At 47.1% G+C, this 23447-nt stretch overlaps 1 protein-coding gene across 3 annotated transcripts in view; it reads right to left on the reverse strand.

Annotated features, from left to right (window-relative positions):
- The window catches only part of Stat5b (signal transducer and activator of transcription 5B), a 71029-nt gene that overhangs the window by 12661 nt on the left and 34921 nt on the right, over positions 1 to 23447 (reverse strand). For 2 of the 3 annotated variants that reach the window (XM_013354449.2, XM_005369028.3), the window contains exons 2-12: positions 15657 to 15794; positions 11536 to 11692; positions 9571 to 9660; positions 8565 to 8739; positions 6494 to 6624; positions 6123 to 6274; positions 5590 to 5745; positions 5015 to 5194; positions 4525 to 4612; positions 4326 to 4448; positions 2662 to 2754 (exon numbers count right to left, since the gene is read on the reverse strand). In XM_013354449.2, the coding sequence (XP_013209903.1) occupies positions 2662 to 2754; positions 4326 to 4448; positions 4525 to 4612; positions 5015 to 5194; positions 5590 to 5745; positions 6123 to 6274; positions 6494 to 6624; positions 8565 to 8739; positions 9571 to 9660; positions 11536 to 11692; positions 15657 to 15784 (1473 nt within the window). In that variant the 5' untranslated portion in view covers positions 15785 to 15794. Of the gene's footprint in view, positions 1 to 2661; positions 2755 to 4325; positions 4449 to 4524; positions 4613 to 5014; positions 5195 to 5589; positions 5746 to 6122; positions 6275 to 6493; positions 6625 to 8564; positions 8740 to 9570; positions 9661 to 11535; positions 11693 to 15656; positions 15795 to 23447 lie in introns of those variants that run through there. The other variant, XM_026790186.1, reaches the window with a different exon arrangement.

A 23447-nucleotide genomic window follows, 5' to 3' on the forward strand; every position in this document is an offset into this window, starting at 1 on the left:
TGTGAGCCACCATGTGGTTGCTGGGAATTGAACTCAGGACCTTTGGAAGAGCAGGCAATGCTCTTAACCACTGAGCCATCTCTCCAGCCTCTTTTTGGTTTTTTGAGACAGGGTTTCTCTGTAGCTTTGGTGCCTGTCCTGGAACTAGCTCTTGTAGACCAGGCTGGTCTCAAACTCACAAAGATCCACCTGCCTCTGCCTCCAGAGTGCTGGGATTAAAGGCGTGCGCCACCACTGCCCGGCAATATGTACAGTCTTAATGTGACAATTAAGCATTAAAAAGAAATCTTTCCTCTTCCTTTCCTTTTCCTGCTTTTTGAAGAGAGGGTCTTGCTATGTATCCCAGGCAGGCCTGGAGTTTATCTGTCCTCCTATCTGGGCCTCCCAGGTGCTGAGAATATAGGTATGCACCACTGCCTGGAAAATTCTTCACTTTCTTCTATGGCTGCTAAATATTCTTCAACAGAGAAGAGCAATATTTGCCAAGTCCCACGGATGGGCATCTATCAGCCTCCCGTCCTCAGCTATGACAAACAAGGCCATACTGCTCTTGTTACATAACACACCCATAATATTTGTGCAGAATAAAATCCCAGTAGCATATATGTATTTTTTGTTTTTGTTTTTTTGAGACAGGGTTTCTCTGTAGCTTTGGAGCCTATTCTGGAACTTGCTCTATAGATCCAGGCCGGCCTCGAACTCACAGAGATCCACCTGTCCCTGCCTCCTGAGTGCTAGGATTAAAGGCATGTGCCACCACCACCTGGCAGAACATATGTATTTTATTGTATGTAGGCGCTCCTGTGTGTGCATACACATTTACGTGGAGGCCAGAGGTTGGCATACAGTGCCTTCCTTATTTCTCTCAGAGTCTGGAGCTCAGATATGATATGGTGAGACTATCTGGCCAGTGAGTTATAGAGAGCCTCCTGTCCCTGCCTGCCCAGAGTTGGGATTACAACCAAGAGCAGCCACACTGGGTTTTTACATAGCTTCTAGGAAACATGAACTTAGTTTTCATGCTTGTGAAACAAGCACTTTCCTGACTGAGCCATTCTTCAAATCTCTGTATTCATTATTTATTATTATTTATTTTGAGACAGGGTCTCATTATGTAAACCGAATTGCCTGGGACTCATTACGTGGACCAGGCTGGCCTCTGCCTTCCAAGTGCTAAGCTGAGATTAAAGGTGTACCACCATGTTAAACGTTAAGCATTTATTTTTAAATAGATAGTTTTAAGATACCCTAGTCATTAGTTTAACTAGAAATGGAAAAATTCATATTATTTGGGCAAGATACCCTAACACACTGCAGGGCATGTCAAGGTTACAGAGAGTTCTGTGGACAGCAGGGACAGAAATGAAGCAATCTAACCCAGAAGGTTTATGAAGGCACTGTGCAGCGGCCTTTTTCAAGAGGCTAAACTCTGGGTTTGCAGCACACACAGAGAAGAATCTCATAAAAACCCTGCCTTTGCAATAAAGCATCGTTCTCTAAAGACAACAGCTGGAGAATCAAGAGTCTCGCATTACACACTGGAGAAGAACAAACTTTGATGTGGGGAATAACACCGATCCTTTTTTAAATTTTATTTTTATTTTTATTTTTCGAGACAGGGTTTCTCTGTAGCTTTGGAGCCTGTCCTGGAAGCTGTCCAGGCTGGTCTCGAACTCACAGAGATACGCCTGCCTCTGCCTCCCAAGTGCTGGGATTAAAGGCGTGTGCCACAACCGCCCGGCAACAACAATCCTTTTATCATGCTTCTGTAAATTCACTTCTACAGAAGAAATGCAATACAGATCTCTGCTCATGGAAATGTTTTGAAAATGTTCATCATGGGCTAGGGATAGCTCAGTTGATAGAGTGTTTGCCTCGCAAGCACGAAGCTCTGGGTTCTATTCCCAGTACTTCATAAACAATGGGGTGGGGGTGTGGTTGGTGAATGCGGGTGATCCTGGCTCAGGAAGAGACAAGGTCAGGGGTTTTTTGCTGTATAGTGAATTCAACACCAGCCTGGGATACTACATGAGACTCTGTCTCAAGAAAAAAAGAAAGGAGGGGTGAGGGAAAGAGAGAGAAGGGGAGAGGGAGGAAGGCAGTGAGGGAGAGAGGGGGAGACAGAGAGAGCACAAATCCTTGTTAGCATGCTAGTGAAATTCTGTGTTTTGGGGGTGCTTAAGTCCACAGCAATCTGTCCCTCAGACAAAGCATGTCGTTCTTCATGAAACCTGGGATGAACATGAACATGAGACCTGGGAGGAGTGTTGAATGTCATCCTCACTTACCGGCAAATGACTGAGACAAGTTCCCGGCTAAAGTAAACTCTAGAAAGGGCCTAGGGGTCTCCAAACCATCCAGGCTTGCTCTGAGGACTGAAGTATTTGCTAAACATCTCCTGTGTTATTGAGCTTAGCCTTGGGACGGCGCTGTGGAGCACAATGCAGTCTGGGGTGCAGCTGCAAGTACAAGCTGCATGCAAACTGCAGTTCCGCTGAGCCTTTCTAGGCCAAATCAGTTTCCCTTGGTCACTACAGGAGGGGGTTGAGCCTGAATTCAAACTCTGACTGGACATCAAGTCCTTCCTCATTCCACATTTCCTATTCTGTTTCCTGAGGAGAGAGAGAACCTGAAGACCCTCGGACCAAGGAACCCACTCACAGGCTCTGCAAAGGCGTTGTCCCAGAGGACAGTGGCTGTCGCATTGTTGTCCTGGCTGCCGTGAACAATCACCACCACTGGGAGCGACAAGGTCTGGAAGACAGAGGATTGGGCACATCATCGGTCACTTTCGCCCCGTCCTGTTCTGTCTGGTTTCATGATCAGTGCCTTCCTTCAAGTTTCAGTGCTGCACTGAAGGAACGGTGCTGGCACAGCTGGGGCCCACGTTTCAGAGGCTAAGCTAGTTAATCTAGTCATCTGTCTCTCTAACTAACCAGCCAGCTGATTAACTCTTCCTCCTTGGGAGAAGATCTCACTTTGTACCCTAGGCTAACCAAGTTATACAGGCTATATTGCTGCTGTGCTCAGCTATGATTTCAAATTCTTTTTTTTTTCTTTAGTTTTTCAAGACAGAATTTCTCTGTGTAGCTCTGGCTGTCCTGGAACTTGCTCTGTAGACAAGGCTGGCCTGGAACTCACAGAGATCTGTCTGCCTCTGCCACTGCTCAGCTTGATTTTAAACTCTTGATTCTGCCTTAGCCTGGCAAAGGCTAGGATTACAAGTATGTACCACAGTACCTAGCTGGAATTGTAGGTATTTTATAAATGAAGTTTTTAGATATTCTGATGACGGGACAATTTACTCACAGAGAAAGGGTAAGGAGATATTTCTACACACTTGCAATTCCAGCTCTGGACACTGAGGCAGGACTTGAGGCTCGAGGCAAGCCTAGGCTACCCGGTAAGTTTTAGGCTAGTCTGAGCTACATAGTAAGACCATATTTTAAACAAACAAACAAAACCCAACCCACTAAATAAGCAAATATAAAACTACAACCACAAAAACTCCAACTCTGATCTTTTCTTAAATTCACAATGAGTGGTTTCCTGTGATCATTTTTCAGGTGTCTTCCTATCTATTATAGTTTGATATTGTTTGAGCCTAAAGAGAATGAGAACATAATAGTTCTAAGGATAAGGGTCTCTCCATTTCCCACTTATCAACAATAAAAAGGAAGCTACTATGAGGTCATAATTCTTTTGGCATATAAATAGCATGCAAAGATATGTGGTATATATACTGCACAAACACACATTACACACTACAGATATACTATATACACACATATTGCACATATACACCTCATAAATACTGCATACATACTGCACACAATCTACACAGTGCATACATAGATACAATCTCACACACTGCACACATGGTACACACACTGTAGACCCACCGTGCAAATATGTGCGCACATTGTGAACATACACTATATGAAAACACAGTGTATAGGACACTCACACACTGTACACATTGTACACTGTACATACACACACTGCAATATATTGTGCATATGCTATAAACACTATATACACATGCACAATATATACATGTACATACATTGAATATATACATGGTATATACACATTGCACAATACTGTATACACATTATATAAACATGCACAAGATATATATATACACACTGTACACATACTATGTATACTCACATACTATACACATTATATACACACTGCACATACACATCACATATGGTCTACATGCTGTACATATGTACGCATACTGTGTACACACACTACATACAGTGCATACATACTGCACACACACTCACAAACAGGCTGACAGGGAGAGAGGGCTTTACCTTGACTTGAAAGACCAGTTCATTTCCACCGACGCTAAACTGTGAGTCAAACAGGATTGTGAACTTCTCTTCTGTCACTGACTCTGCGCCACGGCGATCGGACCTCTTGATTCGTTTTAGGGACTGCAAAGGAGAAGCAGGAGATGAAGAGGCCTAAGACACCGAGAGACAGTCCACTGTGCCTCTCTCAAGTCCTCACCATGTTCCTGAAGTGGGCGCTGAGGGTGCCCGTGGCCTGATGGTACTCCATGACGCAGCAATTGTTCAGGATCTCTCCGCTGTAGTCACTGCAAATCAGATAAAAATAAGCTGCAGATGACATAGGCCCAGAGAGCAAGCTGGAGCTGGGAACAAAGAGGGCTGCTAGGAGTAGCTGCCAGCAGGAGGAGCGGAGCTCCTGAAACAAGGCACGGAAGTGACTTTCAGCAACAGGTCCCTATCTAATGAAACGACACCATCCATCCATCTATCTAATTATATAGATGATATATATATATATATATATATATATATATATATATAAACACACATATAAGATTATATATATTTACACACACATGTCACCTTGATATTCATTCTCAGGTACAGAAGAGCAAGAGGGAAAACAGGAATGAGACATGAAGGAGATTTTTATCTCCCATCTCAAGGGCCGAGTAGAGTGCCAAGAGGGGACACTGAGGCACACTCACTTGCGGGTGCTCTCGTTCTTCAGCAGGGACTTGGCCTGCTGCTCGCTGATGATGGTAGCCTTCACCTGTGGGGGGTTCATGTGCACATTCAGCTTCCCGCCCACCAGCAGGCGCACGGTGGCTGCAAACTTGGTCTGGGTCTTCAGGACCTGAGGAGGTTGCTTCTCGATGATGAAAGTGCTGCAGGGGACACAAGGGACCAGACAGCTGACTGGATGCTGGCTCAGGGGAGATGGCTGGGAGGTCAGCTAGGAGGGGAGGGCCTTCCTGTGGGGCCTGCTGGGAGAAGGAAGACAGGCAGAGGAGGAGGGGCCTGGCCTCTGTTTCCTGGAGGACATGGGGGGTTGGAGACAGGTGTGAGGGAGGCTGGACCCCACGGTGCTTCCTGCAGTGTCCCCAACACACACTGGGCCAGGACAGTCACAGCAGCAGAGGAACTAGGGCCACAGTGGGTGGGGGGGGTGGAGGAGCAGGACTGGGGCAGAGCTCTGGGTTTGGACAGCTCCTGGGTCTCAACATGCCCACCCCCGGGAACTGCCATGTCCCTCTGAGCATGACCAGGAGGCAGCAATCACCTGGTGACCAGGGCTGAGATGATGTCTGTGATGGTGGCATTGACCTCGGCTAGCATCTCCTCCACGGGGCCTGGAATGGGCAGCTGCTGGCAGAGGTGCTCAGCCCTGCGGATCTGCTGCCGGTTCTGCCAGATGATCTCAGCCAGCTTCTCACACCTGCAAGGAGCCCAGGACCCCTCAGTGACCTCTGCTCCAGCACAGGCCCGGGAGGAGACCACATGACACTGTTCCCCACAACAAAACTCCCCTCATCACCCCAAGGTGCTAGCACTGGTCACCACTTCCCTGCACAGGCACAGAGGCCCCAACTTGGAACCAGCGAGCTCAAGAGTATCCCTGTCCATGCCAAGGCACCGCTGTCCCTTGGGGGAGGTGGCACGGGTCTGAGGAGCCAAGTCCATCAGGAGCTCAGACACTGATAAAGTGAGAGCTGTCCCAGACAGTGGGAACCTGCTGCTCAGGCCAACACGGACAGAAGGCAGCTGGCACCATTGCCCGAGCCCCTGCCCACCCTGGCCACCTCCCGCCCTCACCAGGACTGCAGCACGTCCAGGCTGCCCTCAGGGGGACCCCCGTTCCCGGCCAGCTGCTGCCGCCGCTTCCACTGGATCAGCTCATCGTCCAGGATGATGGTCTGTTGCTTCCGCAGCAGCTGCAGGGTTTTCTGGTGCTTTTCAGCCAGCTCCTGCGTGAGGACACAGCGGCCTTCTGGCTCTGGGGAGCAGCCCATAGAGCCTGGCCTAGGACCCAGGGCTTGACCCTGCCCACTCCACCTGCTCCACCTCACTTGTACCCCAGGAAAGAGGGGATCTGTTCTCATCTTGGCTCTGTGCCCAACCTGGCGCCCTGAATCTCAGGTGACAGAGCTCCCTCTCAGGGGCAGAGGGATGCAGGATGCACTAACCACACGGTACTGCTGCAGTGTCTGTGCCTCCCGCTGCAGCCAGGCCTCCAGGGACACTTGCTTCTGCTGGAGGGCTGTCTCCCGGCTCATGCGCTCCTGGGGGTTCAGCTGGGCCAGCTGGGCAAACTGAGCTGGAGGGGACAGGACACCCACCACCATCATCTCTTGTGTCTGGTGGGAAGTCTGGAGGATTTCCCATGCTCAGGGTCAGACACCCCATGACAGTAAGTCTGTTCCAATTAACCTGGGGAGTCTCATGATGAAGGGGCTCTCTCAGAAGACAGTCTCTAGCCTCTCTGATCAGGGGTCTCTGATATAGCCTTGCCAGGGCTGGAAACAGGTGCTCGATAGGGAAGCAAGACCTCAGTAGTGCCTGCCTCCCGTTCACCACACACAGGGCATCTCACAGGGCGTTGTGTTTGAGTGGCCCCATGGTTTACCAGCTGCATGAACTTAGGCCGATTCTTTTCTCTCCTGTGCCCTCGTCCCCCATCTAGAAAGGAAGAACCCTGACAACAGCTCAAGGGGCTGCTGTGAGACTAATGCTCCCATGCCTTTTTTTATGTATGTTGGGGATCGAACCCAGGACTTGGCGAATGCCAGGCAAGCCCTCTCCCTACTGAGCTACATCCTCACCTTTCAATAGATATGGACAGATCCCGAGACACAGCAGGGTACAGAGTCACAGAAAGAACGTCTGTCCAGGGCCGGTTACCACTGCTCGCAACCCTTTCCCCACTCCATGTCCAGAAAGGACCCCGAGTGCTGGCATTACTGTTTCCTCCTTTGACCCTTGAGCAGCTCAGCATCCTTCCTCGGGTCTTGCTAAGAATTTGCACACTGACAGGCCTCATTTCAGTTCCTGGCTGGCCTTTGAGAACCATGTCACACTGACCTGGTCCTTGCTCTAGGGACACACAAGCTGGGACGGACAAAAGCAACATTAGACAGCTAGGGCAAGCCCACAACTATAATTTATGCTGGCCTCAGGGTACAGAACTAAAAGACGTGGTTCTTTCTCAACGACTACAATCTGGAAAGCCTGGGAGTCAGTAAATAATGTCAATACAGTGACATGCTGTGGTACTCACACACGTCCTTAGGAGACAGAGGCTATGTGCCTGGCGGCATGGGGACAAAAAGTCTTCTGAGGTTCTTACTTTTCAAAATTGTTCTTGGATTTATTTTATGTGTATGAATGTTTGGCCTACATGTATGTCTGTGTATCATGTGCATATCTGGTGCCCACAGAGGAACTAGAGTTACAGATGGTTTTGAGACACCAAGTGGATTCTGGGAATCAAACCCTGGTCCTCTGTGAGAGCAGCAGTGCTCTTAACCACATGAGCCATCACTCCTGCCCCCTCTTGGCATTTGCCAAGTCCTGGGTTCGATCCCCAACATACATAAAAAAGGCATGGGAGAGTCTGAAACACACATGCAGGCAAGGAGAAGAAAGTGTTAATGTTCCCTATGGGGTCAAGAAGAAGAGACTCCATACCCCTAGGAGAACTCTCAGTTTCTGCTAGCCCCAGAACAAAGGCTAGGGAACACTGTCCGTAGGGCATATGGGGCACAGGAGGGCCTGAAGAACCTCAGAGAACACTGCACAGTGGGCACCCCAAATAGAGCTCCTTCAGTGTTGGGATGGAGGTCAGGGCCACACACATGCTAGGCAAACCCTCTATTGCTGAGCTGCACTCTGAGCCCCTAAATGGGATTACTTCGGCAAGGCTGCACTTATAAAATGCTTACCTCCTCCAATGCATTATGCCCTCTATATGCTATTTATTAAACTGTGAATGCCTTCTTCCAAGGAAACACCTTCTACGGCCACCCCAAATTCCTGAGTACAGGAAGCCTGAGTGAGACCTTCCACTCTCCCTGTCAGGGGCCGTGTGCTCTCCCTCCTCAAACCTCACTCTTCCAGTTCTTCCGTGTGAATGGCCCCATTTCACTCAGACACAGGCAAGGCTCAGGATGGAACCAGGTTCTCTTCTGCTTCCTCAGAGCGTGCTCCTAGACCTCCCTCCCATCCCCAGAGCATCGTGGACCGTGATGCGGGCCTCACCTTGGATCCGCAGACTCTCCTGATACTGGATGATGAAGTACTCTTGGGTCTGCTGCAGCTTCTTCAGCTCGTTCTCCGTGTCCTGTGTGATGAGGCGCAGCTCCTCAAACGTCTGGTTGATCTGAAGGTGCTTCTGGGACATGGCGTCAGCAAGACTTCCAGGTGGAGAGCTCCCCTAGGGAAAGATGGGGAGACTTAGGGTGTAAGGGAGTCTTCGGTCTTAATCCTTAGGTGAGGTTAAGACTGCCAAAATTAAATCTGAGGTCAGAAGAAATCACAAATGCCATGTGTGAGAGCTGGGGTTGAATGGAAAGTGTGGGGAGACAGGTGACCTGCAAGATACCTTCATGGTAAAAACATGCTTCAGCTTTGGCCTCCACCGGAGTATACATACATACATACATACATACATACATACATACATACATCCCACACAGGATGCTCCTGACTCCTTGAGAGACTGGAACTCCACACGTCACCCAGGTCTTCTTACTGACGATTGTGACCCCTAATTCCTTATTCATTCATTGACTCAATGCCATGACTGTGGCTAAGATGGAAACACATGGTCTGTGTCTATTTCAGGACCTGCTGGCGATGCGGTCATTTGCTTCCACTGTGCATGAAGCCACACTTCTCAAAGGTACCCTGAAGCCCCTCAGATGAAGTTATGGGGGAGGCGCTCACAAGGCCTCTGTGGATCTGGCTGTGTAAGTGACTAGGGATGATCCACCCCTTCAGCCGCTGGCCCAGAGGGAGTGGAGAAATTTCTCCTAAGGATCTGCACCTGAATGTGAGCATGCTTCAACACAAAATGATTTCCTTGGGGTTAAACTATTTTGCACCAGGTTCACCCTGAGTTATGGCTGTATTCTTACTGAATTATAGATCTAAGATCAGCTCCCTAAAGAGACATGAGTGCATCCTGGGTCAACTCGACTAAGTGGGGTCCAAAGGGGAACGGAACAAAAAGGGCTCCCCAGCCCCCACACCTATGGGAACTCACATTGTTGGCTTCTCGAACCAGTCTCTGTTCGTTGTACAGAATGTGCCGGATACAGCGAACCAGCTCCATGGGGCAGCGGTCGTACGTGTTCTGAAAGAAGACAACAGCAGACATCACTTTGTTCCACTCTGTGCTATGAGTTAACCCGACTCAGGACAGGGAGCACTCACGAAGGAGATGTGGTGACGCTGGAGCCATGGTAGTTGCTGTTCCTCCCATATGGCCAGGAATGAGAAAAAGACATCATGGAAAATGCAATTACAGAGAAAAGGTAAGGCTGTTTTATGTTCCGAATCTTAATGCCTAAAGCACTACAGCGATGTTCTTGGAAATGGGCAAGTTTTTAAAAGGCTGCAGCAGACAAGAGACAGGACACTGAAACTTCCTGTCAGTTATAATCAGAATTGCTATCACAGTGAGGGGAAGATGGGTTGCTTCAAGTTTAAGACTAGCATGAACTACAATGGGTGATCCTGTCTCAAAAACAAGTCACAACCAAACCAAACAAAACCTTAAATAGATGTGACAACAAGGTATAATATGTGATCTTGGACGGGGTCCTGGATGGCAGAGTGGAAAATACCCTAAAGGACACTTCTGAGCCAGCTGACAAAATGGACATGGAGTCAGAATATTAAGTCAAAGTATATGAGAATGGTAAACACACTAAAGCTGCATGGTGACCATGTAAGGGAAGGTTCATGTTCTTAGAACACACACACTGAGATGCTCAGGGCAGGGGTCATAATGCATGTAATTTACTGTCAACTAAAAATAGTGTGTGTGTGTGTGTGTGTGTGTGTGTGTGTGTTGAGAGAGAGAGAGAGAGAGAAAGAGAGAGAGAGAGAGAGAGAGAGAGGGAGGGAGGGAGGGAAATGAAGAGAGACAGGGACGTGAGAGAGAGATGGTTAATGCAAATGCTGGCAACAGGTGCATCTGAGCTCATCTATGCAGAGGGCTCTTTGTACGACTGCTGCAACTTTTTGTATATTCAAAATTATTTTTAAAAAGTTAAAGGAGGGAGAAAACTCCTGTCTGGGAGTGGCACACACCTGGAACCCACACTGGGGCTGGAGCCAGGACTGATGCAGGAAGATTCCAGTTGGTGGCCAACTTGAGCTAAATAGTGAGGCTTTTGTTTTTTAAATAAAGATTTTATTTTCTATTTTATTTATGTGTATCTGTATGCCACATGTTGGTGGGTGCATGACCTTCTAAAACCATCAGAAGAGGGTATCTAAGCCCCTGGAGCTGGAGTTACAGGTAACTGTGAGTCCCCTGATGTGGGTGCTGAGAACTGAACTCAGGTCTTCTGGAACAGCAGTGTGCTGGCTGGTTCTGTGACAACTTGATACTAGTTAGAGTCATCAAAGAGGAGTGAGCCTCAATTTAGAAAATGCCTCCATAGGCCTGGGTTGTAGGCAAGTTTGTAGGGCATTTTCTTAATTAGTAATTGATGTGGGAGGGCCCAGCCCATTGTGGGTGGGGCCATCCCTAGGCTGGGGGTCCTGGGAGCTATAAGAAAGCAGGCTGAGCAGCCATGATGAGCAAGTCAGTAGGAAGCATTCTGCCATGGCCTCTGTATCAGCTCCCCTCCAGGTTCCCGCCTTGTTTGAATCCCTGTCCAGACTTCCTCCAATGATGAACACTGATGTGGAAGTGTAAGCCAAAGAAACCCTTTCCTCCCCAAACTGCTTTTGTTCACCGTGTTTCATCACAGCGATAATAACCCTATGACAGGCAGGAAGTGCTCTTAACCACAGAACCAACTCTCCAGCCTCACAGTGAGACTCCTTTCTCAGAAGGTAACGCCATGACCACAAAACCAATCAGAACCGTAAGCAGGGAACACATAATTGTATGGTGCTGGGTTGGAGATCAGAACATACATGTCTACAGAAGATTAAAGGAAGGGAGAAGTCCTCAAAGGGGCAGGGCCCAAGTGTTGTCGGCATTTGCACCCACCTGGAGCTGCGTGGCATAGTGCCCCAGCTTGATCTTCAGCAAAAACCCATCTTCCCCCACCTGGTGTTCTGCCTTCTTCTGCAGCTCCTGCACCAGGCCCTCCAGGAGCTGGGTGGCCTTAATGTTCTCCTGTGGATTATCAAGATCTATTGAGTCCCTAGGGGAAAAAAATTACACAATCTGTATACATACATGCACAGGAGCCTGCACACATGCAGTCTCTACATACTACATTTGTTTTCTTCTTCTTCTTTTTTTTTTTCTTTTGGCCCAGGGACTCAAAAGTGTCCTGCCTCAACCTCCCGAGTTCTGGAACTATAGGCGTGAGCCTGAAACATGATTTCTTCCTACTGTTCAGCTGTGTTAAGAAACATGCCAGGACACATTAGCTACATGTCTACATTACTCTACTCTGACGACCTCCCTTTAATAAACAAATAAAAAACAACAGTCCCCTTTCTGCTTCCCTTCATTCTGGCATTAACCCACTTGCCTCCTAGGAACGAAGGGGAAAGGTTTCTTTCTGCACTCTGAAGGGAATAAGGGGTCTGTTAACTTCTGGTTTATAGTTCCAGCTCCAGGGTGTTAGGGGCACAAGGTCAAGACCGTTCTGTGTGTCCTTTCCAGCCTCAGCTGGTGCCAGGCCCCTAATTACCACCCTCTGTAAGGGATTCTGGAAAGGAGGCATCAAGGCAGAAGTGCCTACAAGCATTCGCACCCATGAGAAATATCTGTCATCGCAGCGCACGTGGGGCTCGGAAGCAATGCTAGCGCGTCCAGCGAAGGTGAGAAGCCAGTCCAGCGCCTGGCTATTCAACTGGTGACAAGGGCTGGGCTCACTTCCTCCTTATCTGTTTTTTTTTTCCTTTTAAAATTTTTGTCTACAAGTTAGGCAACAATTGCTACTGGGCAATACTCAAGTGACTTAGCACCTGAGAAACCAAACAGCTGTCACGTTGAAACAGTATCTAATTACTGCTGACCAGGTCCAGAGCCAGGGAACAGAGCCAGTGGCAGCTAAAAGACGGCCACCCGCAAATCCCTGCAGTTAATGAGTGGCTGATGGCAGACAGAGCTGTGCACGGGTGCACAGGAGCCTGAGACAGTGTCAGCAGAGACCACCCGTCTGGAGAGGCAGTGACAAAAGCCGATTTTAGATATGTATGCTCTATGTGTTGAATAAGATAGGTAGTAAATGAAAGTCTAAAAAGGATTGAAGGGACAGCCTTACACTTCTGTTTGGACTGGAAGCCTAGGGTCCAGTCTCTGAACAGAATTCAGTAGTCTGGCCCTCAATTTGAACTCCTATGACCTATGACAAGACTTCACGGCAGCTTCAATACACAAAGGTAGAAACTCTTCATTGATATCTTTTATTTTTTGGTCTTTCTTTTCTTTCTTTCTTTCTTTCTTTCTTTCTTTCTTTCTTTCTTTCTTTCTTTCTTTCTTTCTTTCTTTTTTGAGACAGGGTTTCTCTGTGGCTTTGGAGCCTGTTCTGGAACTAGCTCTGTAGACCAGGCTGGTCTCGAACTCACAGAGATCCGCCTGCCTCTGCCTCCCGAGTGCTGGGATTAAGGTATGTGCTACCACTGCCTGGAACTTATCTTCATTTTCTTATGAAAAACAAAAGCTATCTAAAATCCAGGTTTTTCTTAACAACAACACAAACCTTTCAAAGCTTCCTCAGTAAGAGGACTACCCGGGAGGTCTGCTAGAGGGAAGCGATTTGCCTAGGACTGCTGGAACTCTCTGGGCTTGAGTAATCCCTCTGCCTCAGCCTCCTGAGTGGCTGGGATTACAGACATGCACTACTGTACTCAAATAAATGAAAGCTTTGTTTTGTTTTCTTGTCGTGTTGGGTCAGGTCCTGGTGTTTGTTGGACAAATGCTCTACCACTGTCCTACATCCCATCTCCAGGGTCTAAATGAAATATTAAAGGAACAGAAATTTCCTACTAATGTTTTCTTAAATCCCCCAAATCATTACAACAGAAAAGAAGAGGAAAAACACTAACCTATTTGTGTTTGCTGTTCTCATATTTAGTCAGGTTTTCCCTCTTAATTACATGAAGCTGGGATTTTTTTTAATTGCCTAGAAAACTGCTTTCCTTCAGCACACTTGTTTCTGAACGGAACCCTGCTAACAAGCTGTTGCAATTACTCTAAGGCAACATCACCGGTGGGTATGGACAACTTTCTCCTAACAGCACTATGACTGGTCTCTTCTAGGAGCTGTCAAAGAGGAGCACACCCTGGTGAAAGCCCAGCTAGCCTGATGAACATGTCAGACTGACTGACAGCCTGGGGCCAACCAGCAAGCTCCCTGCCCTGCGCGCTGCCAGGCGCAGCTGGCTGCTAGTATTCAATGTTGTCAGTGAGGGTACTGCAGGGCAGAGGGGCAGCTCGGTGGTAGATGGGCCGTCTTGTGTTCGGGAAGCTTTGCCTCAGGACTGCAAAGTAAGATGCCTTGCCGCTGAATATGTTACACCGAGCTAACAAGTTTAAAACTCAAGTACGCAGTGCATGATTTGAGAAGTAAAGATAAAAATGTGGGCTAAGTCAACACTGAAATGTAATCATTGTTTGTATTTTTTTAAACTATGTGTGTGACAACATGCATGCCACAGAATAGTAAGGGGGTCGGGGGACAACTTTCAGGGCTCAGTTTTCTTCTCCAGAGGGTTCTAAGGACGAAATTCAGGACAGCAGGCTTGATGGCAAGTTCCTTTACTCACTGAGTCATCTTGCCCCATTGCTAATATTTTAGAATATTTTGTCTGTATATGTACATATAAATTAAAAGCATGAATGTTTCAAGCCAGGTATAGTGGCACATGCCTTTAATAATCCCAGAATTCAGGAGGCAGAGGCAGGCGGATCGCTGTGAGTTTGCATCAGAGCCTGGTCTACATAGTAAGTTCAGGACAGCCAGAGCTACATAGTAAGACCCTGTCTCAGAAAACCAAAAAACAAAGTGCCACGAATGTTTTTTTTTAGTAAATATTTATTTATTTATTATGTATACAATATTCTGTCTGTGTGTATGCCTGCAGGCCAGAAGAGGGCTCCAGACCTCACTACAGATGGTTGTGAGCCACCATGTGGTTGCTGGGAATTGAACTCAGGACCTTTGGAAGAGCAGGCAGTGCTCTTAACCTCTGAGCCATCTCTCCAGCCCCCACGAATGTTTTGATTGTTAGTTAATATATTAAATGTTTGGCTTATGAGATATAAATTTTAGCATGTGGGAAGCCAGGGTGGGCTGATCTTGAGTTTAAGATTAGTTGGGTCTATATAATGAATGCAGGCTACCCAGAACTACACAGTGAAAACTTACCTTGGGGGGAAAAAAGTTGGCATGGTGCATGTCTTTTGTTCCAGCACTTGGAAGGCAGAGGCAGGTGAGAGTTCCAGGTCAGCCTGGACTACATAATGAGTTCCAAAACAGCCGGGTTTCATAGAGAAACATTATCTCAACGCACCTCCCCCTCCAAAAAAAAAAAAAAAAGCAAGTTCAGGGGCTGGAGAGATGGTTGTATGGCTGTGTGCTTAAGAGGGCTTCTTGTTTTTCCAGCAGACCTGAGATCAGACCCCAGAACTCACACTGGGGGGCTCACAATCACCTGTAAGCCCAGGTTATCTGGGACCTGACGCTGTTTTCTGGCCTCTCCATGTACCTGCCCTCCAGTGTACATATACCCACATATAGACACATGAATATACACAGAATTAAAACACAACCGAGATTAAAATTCAAGAGGTATTTTATCTCCCTAAACCTAAGAGAAGGCTAAACACCTTTCCTTGAGTTACATAAACAGTTTTCAAACCATTTTTCTGGGAGACGGGTCCAAGGACTGAACCCAGAGTCTCATGCATGCTTGCCACCACTGAGCTACATACGCAGCCCACAGATAGGGACAGGGTCTCACTATGCTATTCAGGCTTGCCTGAAACTTGCAATCCCTCTGTCCTAGTCTTCAAGGTGTTAGGATCATGGGGTTACAGGTGTGGACCACTAAGCCCGGGTTACACATATAACCGGTCAGTTATAACATTTTTCTAACCAAAGTTCACTATCCTTGTGCTTGAAACGTGATGCAGAAACGCTGTTCACCTACCAGGCTTGACTTTCAATCCACTGGGACAAATAGTGCCGCACCTCGATGGGGAAATGCTGGCCATACAGGGCCTGCATCTGATGGAGGGCATCGCCCTGGAGCTGCTGAGCTTGTATCCACATCGCCATGGTTCACCACCTGTTAAACAAAGACCTTGATTTGTTTGTTTGTTTCTAGTCCCCCCCAAATTTAAAGCCAATGGAGTAAAGATGTACAGGGTTCTTTCTCCCTTTCAAACTGTCTTCTGCACCACTGTCTGGGACATGCGTGGGTGCGCACGTGCCAGGGTGAACGTGCAGAGGTCAGAGGGCAACTTCATGGACACGGTTCTCTCCTTGCACCTTTGTGTGGGTTCTGGGGATCAAACCTGGGTTGCCAGGTTGCTCAGCAATTGCCTTTTCCCACTAAACCATCATCTCACCCGCCCAGGACGATATTCTCTAACTGACTTTGAGCTTTATACTGTTGTAAAAATGCAGCCACTCACTCAGCGCGGTCATAGGAAGGGGCCCTAGATGGGTCTATGAAACGTTGACTTCTGTGGCGCAAAAGACAACACGGTAAAACCAGCTTCAGGCACGGTGGGGCCAACAGCTTTGATATCCTAGTCCTGGTCTTTACTTTTGTTGGAAACTGCCATGGGTGCTAGGAGGGTTCCCACAGTTATCATGAATGATTAGCAGAGTGGTCAGAAACGGGGCTTCCGATTTGGGCTTTATGAGATGGAAGAACAGGGTACCACGTGCAAAGGAGCTGGAAGAGAGGGGGAAAGATGGACAGCAGACTGAGGCTGAGTGTTATCTCAGTCAGTTCTGCAGCCATGCCCCTCAGAGCAGAGGCTTATCTTGCCAAGCTCCCTAACGTTCACCCTTGGAGTTATTGCTATAGAACTTGTAGAACAATGTTCTGTTAAATTACAGCATGTACAGTCCAACACAAAAACAATATACGTCAACTAAGAGCAGTAAGAATGAACTGTTGTAGTCTACTGGCGAGGAGTGGGTAGGCTTTAGGTGGGGTTTGTCATTACTTTTGCAGTGGAGATTGAAGCTCAGACCTTGACCATGCCAGGCAAGTGCTCTACAGTTGATCTACGGCCCAGCCCTCTTTGTACTTTATTTGGAGACAGTGTCTCACTCCACTGTCTAGGCTGACTATGTACTCACTCTGTAGTCGGGGTAGGACTTAAACTTGACAGCTTCCTTTTTTTATTTTTTATTTTATGAGATGGGGTTTCTCTGTGTAACAGCCCTGGCTGTCCTGGATTATAGACCAGGCTGGCCTCGAACTCAAGTTTCACCTGCCACTAGTTTCAGCAATAGTAAGTTTTTGTTTTAAACTGGTTCTTGTGGTGGTGCGTGCCTATAATCCTGGAATTTAGGTGGTGAAGGCAGGAGGATCAAGAGTTCAAGGCCAACTTGGGCTTCCTGACACTGTTTTAAAGAAACAACACCAAAACCAGAACAAATATCACCAATGAAAACAAGCTTCAGGAAATGGATTTATGAAACTACTAGAACCCTTTTCAGACAGACTGAAGGACTGAACACACTTGGCAGAGACCTTCTGGGATTCCCCAGACTGAAGAAGCTATGTTATATGAAAAAGACATGAAAACCAGATCTTCTTCTAATGCTGCTTTCGATAATGTGGGACCAGGCATCTTGAATCCCACCTAAAAACGGTTTAGCTACTGATTTTCACAACTCTCCTCAGGACTGCATTACAACCATGGCCCAGGGCTCTGGACTTGGGTTTTGTTGACTACCAGAGTGCACATGTGTGCCAGGAAACAAGGATCCCTCTCTGAGATCAGTGGCGGTCTGGTCAAGTAACACTGAGCTATTTATGGGACAAGTCAGTCAGCCAGCAATGAGGAGTGGGGTGGGTGCCGGTTACCTATTTTAGAGTGTGCTGCTATAGAACACTTGAACGACACATGGTTTAATTTGGGGCTTTCGGGCTTTAGTGCTGGGACAATGGTGAGATTTCCCAAGACAACAGATTTCAGTGGGTGTGAGTTTACCAGAAGAAAACTGGGACAGAAGAGCAATTCTGCTTCCTTGTCAAACATCTGGATGACAGCTGTGTATTTTTTTTTTTTTAGGACTGTTTCCCAGTCAGAACAATATCAGCTTGTGATTTTGGAAGAAGGGCAAAGGGATGGTGGGAAAGAATGCTGGAGATGTACGCATATGGAAGGCAAACAGAGGAGTGAAGGGCAGGGTTCGGGCAGCAATCTTTCTCAGAGAGGAACAAGGACCAGGCTGGAGAAATGGCTCAGTGGCTGAGAGCACTCGTTGCTCTTCCAGAGGACCTGGGTTTGGCTCTCGGCACCCACATGATGACTCACAACCAGCTGTACCTATAGTACTAAAGTAGCTGATGCCCTCTTCTGGCCTCCAAGGGCACTGCACACAAGTAGTGCACAAACATTCAAACTTACAGAACACTCATACATATAAACACATCTTTAAAAAAACACAACAAACAAACAAACAAGGACCAGGCCAGGGAGATGGCTCAGCCAGTAAAGTGCTTGCCTTATAGACATGAGGACCCAAGACTGAATCTGAGAATCCAGGTGAAAATCTGGGCAGGGGTGGTGCACATTTGCAATCTCAGTGCTGGAGAGGGGGAGACAGGAAGATACCCAAGGCTCACTGGCCAGTCAGCCTGACCTAACTGTCCAGCTTCAGACCAATGAGAAACGTCTTATAAAGGGGGCGGGGCTGGAGAGATGTGTCAGTGGTTAAGAGTGCTAGCTATTTTTCTAGAGGACCCAGGCTCAATTCCCAGCACCCACATGCCAGCTCACAACTGTCTGTAACTCCACTTCCAGGGGATCCAGACAATCGTGCAGGCCAAATACCAATACACATAAAATAATAAAACAATTAAAAAAAAGAGGCTGGTCATGGTATCATGATCACAAGGCAGAGGCATGAGGATAGGAGGATGTCTGTGAGTTTGAGGCCAGCCTGGTCTATATAGCAAGTTTCAGAGTTTCAGGCCAGCCAGGACTACATAGTAAGATCTTGTCTAAAAGAAAGAAAGAAAGAAAGAAAGAAAGAAAGAAAGAAAGAAAGAAAGAAGGGAGGGAGGGAGGGAGGGAGGGAGAGAGGGAGGGAGGATGACTAGCCTCCTGAGGTTAACTTCAAACCTCCATAAGTGTCACCACACACACATATACACACATGCCCATGTGCTCACACACACTTGGACGCACATAAGCACACCCATACACTCACCCCTAGAACGAGGTAGAAGTAGGAACTCACTGTAGCTCCTTAATGAACATGTGAATGATTCCAACAGATAAAAAAATCTCGTGTTTGCAAATTCCCGTGCTGAACTGCCCCAAGACAAAAGAAAGAAAGTGGTATGAAGGCCCAAGCCCTCTTCCCAGTCCACTCAAACAAACAGCACCGCGCTCACTCTCTGCTCCTCGCCATTTTCCTTCCCGTCACTTACCACTGTCTGGCATGCAGCATATATCTATCCACTAATGAAGGAGAAGGACTTATTTAAAACAGTGCCAGCATAGAAGTATCATTACTTTTTTTGTTGCTTAAACAAACAAGTACATATCAGCTATTTTCTTTTTTAAGATATACATTTCTTATTTGTTTGTTTGTTTGTTTGTTTAACGTGTGTGGGTGTTTTGCCTGCATGTATGTCTGTGCATCACATGTGTGCAGTGTCCTAACATGCCAGAAGAAAGTTTCAGGTCCTCTGGAGCTGGAGTTACAGTGGCTGTGAGCCGCCACGTGAGTGCTGGGAACTGAACCCAGGTCTTCTGGAAGGACAGCCAGTGCTCTCAACAGCCGGGCTATCTCTCCAGGCTTTTTAAAAAGTTATTATGGGCCGGGCGGTGGTGGCACACGCCTTTAATCCCAGCACTCGGGAGGCAGAGGCAGGCGGATCTCTGTGAGTTCGAGACCAGCCTGGTCTACGAGAGCTAGTTCCAGGACAGGCTCCAAAACCAGAGAAACCCTGTCTCGAAAAAAACAAAAACAAAAACAAAAAAAGTTATTATGGAACATAACATCAGCATGGAATTCTAAGGTGTAGAAAGGAACAGCTCAACTGAGCTCATCAACTACAACTGAATACTTGACAGATCTATGTGGGTGACGGTCACACGTGCCTGTCATTTTTCTGTCTAGTTTTCTTTGTTTTGTCTTTGCCCCACTGAACTCCAACAGAAGTAAACCTCTTTACATGTCTTACTGTCCTGTCCCTAAAGTATATGTATGGTGGCTCAGCAGAAGAGGTGAACAAGCATTGCTAAATCAGTGGCTCTCAGCCTCTCCAAGGCTGCGACCCTTTAATACAGTTCCCCATGCTGTGGTGACCCCAACCACAAAATTATTTTTGTTCCTATTTCATAACTGAAATTTTGCTACTGTTATGAATCATAATGTAAAATTTGTGTTTTCCGAGGCGACCCCTGGGAAAGGGTCAATTGACCCCTAAGGGGTCGTGACTCACAGGTGGAGAGCCACTGTGCTAAATTAACAAATACATAAATATTTCACATGTCCTGTTAGCCAGTCATATTACATATAATAGGAGTCTATTACTGTTTTAAGAGAAAAACACGGCTCGGTGTGGTGGTATGCACCTGTAATCCCAGCACTTGGTAAACTGAGGCAGGAGGCTGTGAGTTTAAGGCCATCCAGGGCTTACATAAAATACTTTGTCTCTTACAAATCAGACACCTTTGTATGTTTTTTCAAAGAGTCTCACTATGTAGCCCTTGGTGGTCTGGAACTCAACTCGCAGACCAGCTAACCTTGAATTCACAGAGATCCACCGACCTCTGCCTCCTGAGTGTTGGTATTAAAGGCGTGCCCAGCTTCAAAAAGATGCAAAACCAAACCCATAAAGACAGCGTACTGCGGAGACATGCATACGTAACAGCAGGGCTGCACGCGAGCAACACATATTTAGGTTTTACACCGGTGCTTGGTTTTTATTAAGGAACAGAGCGCTGAGCTCTGAGAATTTGTCAGAATATTTTTCCGATTCCAATTCTGAGCGTGCCATGCTAGTTATTATTTTTAATAGCATGCTACTTGAAGGGTAATAGCTGGTAAATGCAAAGCAGTAATTGTCTTGTTTTGGTAAAAGCAGTATAGTGTCACAACACAAAAGTGCTCTGACGGGGATGGAAAGCGGGGCCCAGAGCACGATGGCTCACTGCCCGTCAAGGATGTAAAGGATACAGGCAGTAGTAAGGAGCCTGAATGCTCCCAGGGTAGGTAAGTCGATGCTGAGAGACAGATTTGACAATTAAGATGATCTGGTCATTACACATTGTATGTATGACGTAGCACGTCCTTCTCCAAATATGAAAAGTTTGTGTCAGTTAAAGTGTTAAAAAAATTATGAAATAAAAACTACAGTAAATAGTACAGTCATGTTCATTTTACTTTTAAGCTGTGACTTTTATCCACATGGACTATGAGAGGCTTACAGATATTATCATGTTCCCATTATAGCCTCTGACCCTCTTGCCTCCACTTCCTAAAGGCTAAAGGCTCACTGTAGACAAAAACTGCTCCCGCCCCTCTCCGCTGTAATGCGTAGGTTCTATAGTCTGGTGAGTGCTTTTCCCATGTCTGTCAGAACACTTCCCACCCGTTAGGAAGCAACGTGCGCACAGGTGTAGGCAGGGGCCCTGTCCCCCATACCTGCTGTCTAGCCAGGCACCAGCTGCCACCCCACCTGCAGGGACACAGCCCACCACTCGCATGCTCTCCTCTGCTTACTGACAGGCAGCTCAGTCTTTGGTGCGTGACATCCTGACAAGGGAAGTGGTTTGTATCTCTGGCGGGTCATCACGGGGCCACTCTAAACACTGGGAAATGGATTCACCATCGTATTTTTAGGACAGTGTTGACAACTGGCCGAGCTCTTGTGCAGCCACACTTGTGGCGTTCACAGCTTTCCAGAGTCTGGACACAACGCTACTCCCGGTAGACACCCAGCACCTGTGTGGCCCTCAACACCTGGTCCCATTCAAGGGTGGGGAAGGTTAAACACGCAGGGCAGAGGTGCCTGTTTATAAAAACCTGGCCTTGAACTCACAGAGATCAGCCTGTTTCTGCCTCCTGAGTGCTAGGATTAAAGGCCGCCACCACCTCCACCGCCATTACCACCAGGCAATAAATATTCTTTTATCATTATCAGAATTTCTCCCTTTAGCAAATATATATAGATCAGCTCCAGGCTTGCCTCTGCCACTGAACTCACTATGTAGTTTAATGCCAGACCCTGTTCCCCTTCCTGCATACTGGAATTATAGGTGTTCTTTTACTCCTGTGCTGGGGACCAAACAGGGCTTTGTGTCCATGAAACAAGAACTCTACCAACTGAAATACACTCCCAGTTCAAAATTTAGCTTTTACAAAGAAAACCATGACTCTTTGAAGGATCTCAGAACACTGGGCTCGCGTTTGGCTGTAACTACCTGGGACAGAAGGAAGGCTTTCCCGCTGGAAGTTCCTGGTGCAACTTTGCCAATGGATTGACGAGATCCTGGCTTGAAGAGAGATGAGGGTTTAAAACACATGTAGAGAGACTTGGCTTGCTGGACTAGCTTCTATTATTTGGAGTATTTTGTAATTGCTGAGTTTTTCTTCTTGTGTGGGACTAGAGCTCAAACCCAGGGCCTCGTGCACACAGTGAGCTCTCTGCCACGAAGCTCCATTACCCCGTGCATCCTATAGTTTCTACTTTCCACACCAGTCCCATCCCGATGGGCCCCACCACCCAGCCAAAACCTCTAAAACGATTTAATGTTCCCCGAGATGATGCCAAACTTGGCTACTCACAGTGCTTGAGAAGATCTGCCTCTAATGTCTCTGTGCCTCAGACTTACTGAGTGAGAAGAACACGCGGGTCTTTGGAGGGAGGTTACAATGAGCATGAATTATTGCGTGTAAATACTTAACACAGCGCCTGAGTACGGCCAGCCCTGGACGAGCCAATGACTCTGCTGCACTTACACACAGAGCTTCCTTCCCTACCTCCATCTTTTAATCCCAACAAACTATTCCAAAGTCAATCCTCTGCCTGATGACCAGCCCTTGCTGTCCTACTGTGTAACCAAATTCCAGAGGATGAAATTTACTTTCCATTAAAAATAAAGTATTCTTGTTTTAATTTTTACTGCATTTGTGTGTGTGTGTGTGTGTGTGTGTGTGTGTGTGAGTATGTGCACATGCCTCACCATGCCTTTGGAGATCAGAGAATAACTTGTAGGGGTTTGTTCTTTTCTTCTACTATATGAGTTCTGGGGATTGAACTCAGGTTGTCAGCCTTGGTGGCAATCACCATTATTTACTGAGCCATTTTGCTGGCCCTGATACTTTGATTTCTTAATCAATTTCATTGACACAGGACTTCTACAGACAAGAACCTCTGGAAGGGTCGAGGAGAGAAACTGTGAATCTTGTTCTTCCAAATTGGAGGAGAGCACTGAAAACTGCGGAGGTCAAAGGTGACATAAGAATAGATATTCTTTTTTTTTTTAAAGATTTATTTATTTATTATGTATACAACAATTCTGCCTCTGCCCGCATGCCAGAGAAGGGCACCAGATGTCAGTACAGATGGTTGTGAGCCACCATGTGGTTGCTGGGAATTGAACTCAGGACCTCTGGAAGAGCAGCCATCTCTCCAGCCCAAGAATAGATATTCTTAAGTGCACACAAACACACACACACACGATTCCATCCACGGAGGACAAAGGTGACATAAGAATAGATATTCTTAAGTGCA

The sequence above is a fragment of the Microtus ochrogaster genome, unplaced genomic scaffold, assembly GCF_000317375.1.
Source record: "Microtus ochrogaster isolate Prairie Vole_2 unplaced genomic scaffold, MicOch1.0 UNK44, whole genome shotgun sequence".
Classification (NCBI taxonomy): Eukaryota; Metazoa; Chordata; class Mammalia; order Rodentia; family Cricetidae; genus Microtus; species Microtus ochrogaster.